Here is a 10787-nt window from a genome sequence, read left to right on the forward strand (position 1 = left end):
TGCCATTACTCACTTTATTGTAGAGCAATGATTTGGTATCTGTCAGGATTTGCAGTGTAGTGAAAATGAAGCGTAACAGTTGGAGAAATACTACTTAAGTTTTTTTTTTTTCAAGATTTAGCTGTGATTGATGTTGCCCCCTATCTTCCGTAATCAACTAATAGAAGAAATTTAATTCAATCTGGCAGCCTCTGAAAGACTTACATCCCCTATTTAAGAGCTTCAAAAACTGCTCGGTGAAAAACTACCCCCCAGAAACAATGACTTCAGAACTTGGATGATCTGAAACAATGAAACGCGAACAGTGGATTTCATCTGCATGATTGTATTAAATTAAATTAAACCCCTGAGAAGAAGGTGTGTAAAGGACAAGCAGGGCAGCGGCAGCGGCAGTGGCACCGGCAGCCTGCATATTTCCAGGATGTGTGTCATCCAGGCCAGTTCAGACCATGATGTCACAGTGGCGCTGACGTATTCTGCATTCAAGTAACGATGACCACCAGGAAGGCTGTGGCTCAGCAGGCTGCTTAATATCGCCCATCCATCCATCCATCCATCCATCCATCCATCCATCCATCCATCCATCCATCCATCCTCCATCCATCCATCCATCCATCCATCCATCCATCCATCCATCTGTAGCATCTGCTGCTGTTAATGCGGGGGTGGGGACACTCAGACACCAGTTTGTGTTCCTGTGTGTGTGCGTGTGTATTATGGAAAACAAATACGGAGTGTGGGTGTTTTGCATGGACATGCACCTGCCATGCTCTGTAAATACTGATGGTGAGACAGTGCCGGGGGGGTGAGGGCAGGGGTGTGCTCATTAAACCACACTGTGTGTCAATGTGGGCAGGAAAAATGGGGGAGGGGGAGAGAAACAGAGTCAGTTCTTCTTGTCTGCCACACCCGGCCCTCTTGCCTCTTTTCTTCTCTCTCCCTATTCCTCTCTCTCTCTCTCTCTCTCTTCCTATTCCTCTTTCTCTTTCCCTCGCTCTCTCTTACTCCTCCTCCTCTGCTCTTGTGGTCTATCTGCTGGTGTTTCCATGAGAACAGAGTGAGCTGCGTTTCGGGGGGAGTAGTGGTAGTGAGGGTGATGTGGCTTAAATGCGCGCGCGCGTGTGTGAGTGTGCACGCACGTGTGTGTGTGTGGCATCATCATCTTTCTCACATTGCTCCTGGCAGTGAGATGCTGCTGGCTGAGCCAAAAACCATCTTTGTGACATCGCCGTGGCAATTTGGAAACACTCATTAAAGACTTGGAAAGTGAAAAGCGAGGGCAACATATGTATATGGCTGCACGCTTGATGAAAGGATGCGATGATACAGATGAGTGGATAAAGCAAATTGGAGGTACCCTTGCAGCTATTAAGGGAGAACCTTTTTTAGGGTGGGGCCGCATCTTGAAGTCAGGCAGAGAGACGAGGCGGGGAGGAAGGGAGGGAGGAGGGAGGGAGGGAGGGAGGGGTTTAAAGGGTGGGCTTACAGTCATTGTCAGTGAGAGCGAGAGAAAAAGAGAGAGAGGAGCAACTGAAGAAGGAGTGCAAGCAGACTGGGATGAGTAAAAGCACTGGGCAGCTTAGCTGTTGATACAGCCTGAAAGAGAGAAAGAGAGCGAGAGAGAGAGAGAGAGAGTGTGTGTGTGTGCGCGAGAGCGTGTGAGAGAGAAGTGAAAAATTGAGGAGCAAACTCAAGGGAAGAAAGAAGCAGAGCATCAAAAGGGAGGATAGAACCAACTTGAACCATGCTGTGCTGCATAAGAAGAACCAAACCGGTAAAGTGAACCGATTTTATTCTGATCTTTGGCGTGACTGAAATGACGTGTCTCCACTCTGAACTTTGTGAGTGCCGGAGCAGGAGGTGGTGCTGATGGTGCCGGTGGTGGGGTGGTGATGGTGGGGTGGTGCTGGTGGTGGGGTGGTGGTGGTGGGGTGGTGCTGGTGGTGCTGGTGGAAATGTTTGCCATTTCCTCGGACTGGAGCCTGGCCGTCTTGATGCAGACACACCTATAGCTAATACGATTACCCCACATGAATAATGCTCCCACAGTCCCTCTCTGGCGCTACGTGCACATGGGTTTGGGTGTGTAACCGGATCTTGGACATCCCCTCATATTGATCAAGCACTTAACAAAAAAGTGAAAGAGCATCGAGCACATTGCAAAACTGAAATATAGTCCGAACACGTTGGTGCTCCTTTAAACAGCTTACGAGCTCCTAATTGATGGGTCTTAATACCTTTCTTTTTCACTTGTGCTGAAGTGGGAAGTAAATTTCCACAGTGAAAAAAAAAGGGCGGGGTACAGATAGAACGAGCAGCACCATCATGTCAGCAGCCTCGGGGGGATACAATGGGAATAAATGAGCATAAATGGATTATCACAGCCCTCCAGCCTTATAAGTGGCTGCTGTCAATGGAGGCTAGTATGGAGTGTGTACTTATTTAAAGGTTGCAGAATGATTTAAAAAATAAAAAGGAGCGGGTGGGCCTCGGCAGCAGAGAGGAGCTGCTGTCACCGGTGTCTTAAATGTTAGTGTGGATGAGTCACGTTAGCTCTGAACAAAAGCTTCCCTTTTGAATTTGCAGGGCGGAGAGTTGCTGTTGTACAATGAGATTGTAGGGAAGAACAGTAAAATGGAGGTAAAAAAAACCCCTCAACTCAGATGAGGATGGAGGTAGGGAGGTACGGGGGGAGGTGGGGACATGCAACAAAGCAGAAATGAGCTTGTAGAGAGAGATGCAGGTGGAAGCAGCCGGCGCGCTGCAGCCATGTGGGTGAGGCACCGGCTTTTTCCCACAGATCTTTGTCGCTGCATTCTAAGCAGTTACACAAGCACTTATCCTCCCGCTGCTGCTTTTCAGGACCACAGAGACAGATGAGTCCAGACAGACTTGTGCTACTTCATGGTCGGATGAGCAAAAAGCCGGCCGGTCCTGCCGTCGTGGACGTTTAAGTGCTGTTGCAACATCTCCTCCCTGGGAGTGGCTGCTAGTGTTCATTTATGTCTGCCGGCTGTATTTTTAGCTTTAGGACTGATTTTACTCGTCCTTACCACGGAATGGAGGGAAAGATGAAGCACAGGCACGTCCTCATCCACCTTTAGGCCTGCACAGAAGCGAGCATCTTCTCAACCTCCGCCCAGATCCTGCTCAACGTCCAGACCCCGTCTGTCTGTTTCTGTATGAACCCAAAGACCCGAGCACGTCCCTCCTCTCTCTCTCTCTCTCTCTCTCTCTCTTTCTCCTCATCCTCGCCCCCTCATTCCCTCTGTGAGTCGAGCGGTGGACCACGAGCTTTTGTTCAGGCAGAGTCGCTGTAATTGAATTAAAGGCAGCTCCAGAGGATGGAACGATCAGCCGCTGATCAGCCGGCGTTCTTTACACACCGGAAACAGAGAGGAGAAGTGTTGGTGGAGGTGAGGAATGGAGGGAGTCACCACCTGAGACTCCCTTTCCTCATCTGCAGGAGCTAGCCGGCTGAAAGGGTGTGGTGCTCCGAGAGAGAGCCAGGGAGAGAGAGGGAGAGAAAGAGAGAGAGGGAGAGAGAGGGAGAGACATAAATCAGACAGACATCATGAAACCACGCTGGGTTTTTAGGAGAGCTTACTGGGACTGAACCACACATCCACTTCTTCACCTCTTTTAATGAATCAGCGCTCAGAATCTGAAACGCACATTTCCCCAACAGCAAGGAACATTCATCTCTGTCAGAATCAGTCCATTAATGATTATATTTGTGTAATTATGAGTATTAGGACTGCTGCAGCGTAACCATTGCTGATGTCATCTGCTCTATTAACAAACTGTCAGCGACGGCGTGGCTGCTTATCCACATGTTGGCATTTTGGAAACGGGGTCCCGTTGACACAGATAAGGTGAAATCTGGGATCCATAAAAATAAAAAACATGTTAATTTGCTAAATTTGGTGGATTTCTAATGTCTATGAGCTGATAAAAGTGAGTATTTTAACAAATATTTCAGGGTTGAATGATGAAGCCAAACTGCCGAAGCCTTACGAATTTATCACAAACTTATTGCTGTTTGAGTTTCCGAACAATCGCAACAATCCGATCAGGAATTCTGAAAACCTGTAAAAAAAAAATGCTTGGGATGTTCCCCAGTTTGATTTCGGCCACTGACGGAGAAATCCCTCATGAAAGGGATCAAATCAACTTGGCTTGCTTGGCGTACCAAGGTCACGCAAACACGTGTGAATTAATGTATGCATTCCTTAATAATTCCCCCCACTCCCCAAAAGTCACCCATGGAACGGAGCTGTGGGATTGTTACTGTGCATCGCTGCTGGGGGATGGGGTATTATCATGGATCTGGCGGGTGTGGTTCTCAGCCCACCCAAGGACACAGACACCGCTGACATAAGAATTGGGCACATATTTATCACTTTAGCAGAAAGGACGCATGCCCCCACCCCCCTGCTGCTCATCCATTTCAATAGACCTGCGAATTATTGCACGTTCATACTCTGAACGGACAGATTCCTGAACAACTGTCGAGTTTTTAGAACTTTTCATTTTTAGGCCTCCTTGGAATCCAAACGGTGGCTAAAAATGGCTAATTAAGGCGCTTTGAGCAGATGCCCGGCTGCAGAGCCTGGATGAGCGTGCACCCGGTAGCTTGGGGAGGCGCCGCTGTATTTATGAATGAAATTGTGCTGCAACAGAACGCGAGTGGAGCAGAACCTGCAGGACTGAGAACGTGACCAGGGTTCACTTTCTGCTCAGAGGCGTTGCTCTTTTGGCCCCCCTGCAGCCGCTGCATAGCAGGCGAATGATATATAAGAACACACCAGCGTCACAGGTGATTTATTTTTATTAAGAATTATTAATGAGTGTGTGTATTTTAAGAAAATGAATGAGACAAATCTATCATCATTTATTAATTAAATACTATGTAAATTCAGTGTCATATTTGAACCCACAACCGTGTCAGTAATGGGAATGATGTGATCTATGATGACATCACTGAGCACTCCGCTCATATTTTACCCCATTTGTACTCCAGTGACAGCCCCCCCCCCCCTTCAGTATGATGTCATGTACCCAGTATTCCCAATCTCTCTCATCCATCTTTTCTCTTTCTGACTGACTCACTGCAAGCGGCCAGTAAGTAATTCTATTTAGAGTTAAGTGCTCGGGTCAGACTTTTTGGCAATTGTAACCACCTATGAGATCAGCTGTAATAAAATCTTAAAGGAGTCACTGGAGACCAGTGGATTTTAAAGAACAGCGGCTGCTGCTTTGTGTTTTAATAGGCCGACACTTCATATAGTCTTTATCTGCTGGCCGGACGCACCGTCCTGGACCCACGCCGAAAAGGCGAAATGTATTTTTTATAACATTGCGCGGCAGCAAATAGATTGGAAAAGTTATTATGGTTTGTAGGAAGAGGTGAGGCTGGATTTACAGCCTGGACCTTGAGCATGTCGGTGAGGAAAGGTGAAGGAGCTGGATGGAATGACTTCATGTGCCTTGGCCCCTGCTCTAATATTAGACTGACAGACTGACCCTGAAGAAGACATGTTGCTTTAAAGCTCCGGGCTTTTAAATCAAGTCAGAGAATAAAAAGTAAAAAACAAACAATCAATAAAAATGCAATAATATTTTTGGGGTTATATTTTTTCGAATGAAACCAAACATGCAATGTTTCTCAATTTAGACTCTCTTTAATCTGACTACACGGTGTAATCCGATCGCATTGATGGGGTCAATAAATAATCACTCTGAGAGTTTCAGGATTTTCTTTTGATCACGTTGGGAGAAGCGAGCACCTTGGGCAGATTGATCAGAGCAGCGGTCACCTGAATATGTAACGGAGAACGTCCTTGTCCTCATAGACGATTAACATTTCCTCTCATTAAAAATCACCCTCGCTCTCCCCCACCTCTCTCTCCCTTTTCTTCCTTCCTCTGTCCTCCCATCCCTGTCCACACCCCTCCCCTCTCACTGTCCACCCCCCTCCTGAATGGTAAATTCCTCTTGGCCTGTACCCCAGAGGGGTCAGGTGCGCTGCCAGTCAGGGTGACATAAAGTCTTTCATAGCAGCATCCATCAGACAGCACAGTGATGAGTTAGCACTCTGGTTGTCACGGTAACCTTTGATGGTTGTGTTGGGGTGGGCTGGGGGTGGGGGGGGGGCGATGGTGGGTATGGCAGGGAATGCTGAGGAGAGCAGCTTGTCTCCTAGCAGCCAGGGAGTTTTTAAACGCTTTCATCCGTTCCTGTTTGAAAATGTCCCGATGTTGGAGGGAAAACCTGACAGAGATAAATGTCACGTTATTTATTTATTTAATCATTTATGTTCAACAATGCCTGCGCCGCACTTGGGTTTTTCCCTTTTTTTATCCCAGCTTTTTGAATACTTTGTGTTTGGCTCATGTTACCCCCTCACATTTAAGTGAAGGCGCACCTTTGAAGCTCCGTACTGGCTGAACTGGCTCTTCTCTACCCGCTTTAAAAAATTTATTTTTTTAAATTTGGCTGTTTTGCTCAAAATGTGCGGATTTGTTTTTCTTTGCCACTTTATGTTCATCACCCATTCTTTGATTTGATTTGCTTTCTTTTCATTAGATTTATATGACTCATAGCACAAGCCACAATTTGATGGAGAGCCACTGTGTGGATCCACTTATCCAAGGTAATAAGATGGGCCCAACCTCAGTATTCCACTGTTCCGTCCTCTTCCTCAGCCTGCTCTTCCTTCAGCCCTAAACCAGTCCTGAACCCTCACCCACATCTTTCCACTCTGACTCCCCAGTATGAGCAGAATAAAACTGCTTTCACAGAATAACTTTTGTCTTTGTTTTCTGACTTAATATTCCTCTTCAATTCCTGGTTAAGATTTATATTTACTTTCCTTTATGTTAATTTCTGAGTGCTTTTCAAAGTTTTTTTTCCTTTTAATCAATTCTCTTTTTGGGACAAAAACAAACGAACAAAACAGAAATCCGATTAATTTATTTAATCTGTATAATTGTAGCATTTTTGAAGCAACAAAAATGCTCTTCTGTAGAAATCAAAAGATGCATGCAGCAGTATTTTGGGTAACCAGTACACTACATTATTGCATGTGTGGTTATGGTATCTTTTCTTTATCTTCAGGTGGAGAAGAACGAGGACGCTGACCAGAAGATTGAACAGGATGGAACCACCAACAAACCTGAAGACAAAGCCCACAAGGCTGCCACCAAAATACAGGCCAGCTTTCGTGGACACATAACTCGGAAAAAGATGAAAGATGGCGAGAAAGAGAAGGACGGAGACAGTCCTGCTGCTGCAGAGGAGGCCACAGAGGGAGGAGAGGAGGTGCAGAAAGCAGAGGGGGAGCAGAAGATGAATGGCGAAGTGGCTCCAGAAGAAGGAGAGGCTAAGAAAGAGGAGGAGACGAGCCAAGCCAAAAGCCCGGTGGCAGAAAAACCGGCTAACTCTCCTGCAGGAGCAGCTACATCTCCCGCTGCGCCTCCCACCACGGAGCCCCAGAAACAGGAGTCAAAGCCGGAGGAGAAAACCGAGGAGAAGCCCAAAGAGGCAGATGCCAAGAGTCCTACCACAGCCACAGCCGTGGAGAAGAAGGAGGAGAAGGAGCAAAGTGAGGAGAAACAGGAGGAGGCCAGACAAGCCGACGTGCCTGCTGCTGTCAGTCAGACAGCTGAGGAGGAGGAGCCTAACCAAACAAAAGACCAAGCAGGTACCCCTCACACCTGGCACTGCTGCACAAAATCTCACTTTCACAATTGCACTTAAAATAAATCCAAGACAAACGATATTGTGAGTACGTGATACCGAAAATTCAGTCATGGTGCACAACGTGGTCTCATTCCTCTGCTCTAGGATGAGGGTCAGACAGGTAGTTATTGATTGCATTCAGTCTGTGGTAGGTGGGAGTGGTACACACTACAGAATTAAAAGGAAACTAGGTCATCTAGGCTGTGCTGTCTCCCTGTTGTCATAGTTACCATCTCAGTTGGGTAGCTGGCCTGCACGGTGTGGAGCAGCGATAACAGGTGCTCTGATTTCAATGAATGATTAATGATTCTGTCCGGTCACGATCCCAACCGGGGAGGTACGTCACCGTTAGAGCTGCTGGACAGGCGGTAATTAAAAATCTACCTGGCTACATCTATCTATCTATCTATCTATCTATCTATCTATCTATCTATCTATCTATCTATCTATCTGTCTGTCTGTCTGTCTGTCTGTCTGTCTGTCTGTCTTCTGTCTGTCTGTCTGTCTGTCTGTCTGTCTGTCCTGTCTGTCTGTCTGTCTGTCTGTCTATCTATCTATCTGTCCATCTGTCCATCTATCCATCCATCCATCCATCCATCCATCCATCCATCCATCCATCCATCCATCCATCTATCATCTATCTATCTATCTATCTATCTATCTATCTATCTATCTATCTGTCCATCTGTCCATCTGTCCATCTATCCATCCATCCATCCATCCATCCATCCATCCATCCATCCATCCATCCATCCATCCATCCATCCATCTATCTATCTATCTATCTATCTATCTATCTATCTATCTATCTATCTATCTATCTATCTGTCTGTCTGTCTGTCTGTCTGTCTGTCTGTCTGTCTGTCTGTCTGTCTGTCTGTCTGTCTGTCTATCTATCTATCTATCTATCCATCTATCCATCTATCCATCTATCCATCTATCTATCTATCTATCTATCTATCTATCTATCTATCCACACATACCCACACACAAAGTCTAATCTCTAATGGGATGATGTCATGCTATGATCTCACCCCTTTCTATTCAAAGACCATGAGGTCATCATGATGTAATCTACAAGAGCATTTTTTTCCTCTCTCTCCAAAATTTGTGGGACAACACGTTTGTTCTATACGATAATGGGTTTTCTCTATTATGCAGGACAGCAGATGTTTGGGTGACTGCATGAAAGTCACAGCGGTTGTTGTTGTTGCACTTGACTGTCAACATCAGGTACATTGAGGAGAAGCAGCCCCCATTAGCAGCACCCCCCTCTTTCATGATCTACATGTGGGGCATGAAGAATGTGCAGGTTTTTTCTTATAGTTTGAGTCAACATTGAGGATTTAAGCAGCTCCTATTCTTCTTGTTTTTCTTCTTGTCCTCATGTTCACTCCATCTGAGTGAATAAAGGAAAGACCAAGCTGTTCTATTAATGCTAACAGGATGTACCTATGCTTTTTTGTTTGAGCTTGAATATGTTACCTCAATCCTCATTATCTTCCTCTCCTTTCCTCATTGCCCCTCCGTTCTCCCTCCTCTTCCTCCAGATGCTGCAGAGGAGAGTAAAGCAGAGGAAGCCGCCCCAGCGGACACAGCGGCGGCTGGCGCCACCGAGTCCAAGGAAGAATAGAATGAAATATCACCTCCAGAAAAAGAATGAAGAATAACACAAGAAAAATCTGAAAGGTTGCTCTTTGCCTTTAAGAGGGCACTCCGTTTCTATTTGTTTGTCATTTTTTGTGTGGCAATGATTTTTCTCATGTTGGGGGAGTTTCCAGCGTGAAGTTTTTTGGCTCAAGCTCATACAGGAGGATGGGATGATGATGAAAAATGATTGTTACCTTGATGATGACGAGGATGGCGATGAGGAGGATACACCTTCACTCTCTATTGCAAGTGAATCAGTGGTGGAGTGAACTCTCCCAACTGGATATTTCCACATCTAAATGCATTGCAAATGCGCCACCGATTATTTGCATTGCAATGCACTTTCTTTCAACACGTTTTGCAAAATCCATAGTTCTCCAAATGCACGCACAAAAATAGCTGGTTTTAAAATGCAAATCCTGTTTTCAACACAGAACAAGTGTGTTGAGAACACGTAGTTAATGTACTTCCATATGAGACAGAGAGTAGAATGTATGAACCAATGTGTGACATTTCCAGTTGGGCAGCTTTATCCAAACCCACACCCTTTAGAAGCTCTTTCATTCCCCCGCCTCGCTCCATTCTATTTGAGTTGCTCCAGCTCAGTTTACACACCCTTACAAACTCTGTTTACTCACGTATTCAGTAAAGGACCTGTTGTTATTGACCTGATCATATAATAAACTATACTGTAGAAATCAGTTATAGTACTGATGATTTGTGTTCAGACGACCAAACCTGAGAACAGTAGCATGAACCATCGAACCAGATGCATGATGGGAACTCTCCCTCCGAGAGGAACTTTTTCGCAGCCACAAAAACTTAAGAGCTGTGGCGGCTTCTTTTTGATGTCTTTGGTGTTGTTATGACAGTTTATATGAATTGGAAAAATAATCTTGCACTGATGTTATGACTAAAAAGATTAAAAAAAAATCAAACAAGCAAACAAAAATAAAACTTTTCCCATGTTCCAGTGAGTGCAATGTCAATTTCAACCTTATCAAGGAGTTTGAACTTGTGAGAAAAAATATGAAAAAAACGACATAAAAATGGTTTCATTGTCTGTTTTCAAAAATAAAGCAAATGTGCCAATTACCATCACAAGCTGTGGAGTTTGTTTAAAGCCCCTAACTCTAACCCTAACCTTAACCCCAACTCCTGACCCTAACCCAAACCTTCTTTCAAACTAACCCTGACCCCAACCCTACCTTCTACCCTAACTCTTTACCCTATCCCTTTTGAATGAACCCCGACCATAACCCATAACCTACTATTGAACTAACACCAAATTTAATGCTAACACTACTGCCTTACTAACCCTAACCCCAACCCGATTTACTAACCCCAACCCCAACCCTACTTTCTAACTAACCCTAACCCTATTTTCTAACTAA

At 45.3% G+C, this 10787-nt stretch overlaps 1 protein-coding gene across 1 annotated transcript; it reads left to right on the forward strand.

Annotated features, from left to right (window-relative positions):
- The first annotated feature begins 1478 nt into the window (after positions 1 to 1478).
- On the forward strand, positions 1479 to 10497 carry gap43 (growth associated protein 43). The gene is made up of 3 exons (XM_057050601.1): positions 1479 to 1774; positions 7120 to 7705; positions 9294 to 10497. The coding sequence occupies exons 1-3, from the start codon at positions 1745 to 1747 to the stop codon at positions 9374 to 9376; spliced, it is 699 nt and encodes a 232-aa protein (XP_056906581.1). The 5' UTR covers positions 1479 to 1744; the 3' UTR covers positions 9377 to 10497.
- Positions 10498 to 10787: the final 290 nt, after the last annotated feature.

Source organism: Takifugu flavidus, chromosome 12 (assembly GCF_003711565.1).
Source record: "Takifugu flavidus isolate HTHZ2018 chromosome 12, ASM371156v2, whole genome shotgun sequence".
NCBI classification, from domain to species: domain Eukaryota; kingdom Metazoa; phylum Chordata; class Actinopteri; order Tetraodontiformes; family Tetraodontidae; genus Takifugu; species Takifugu flavidus.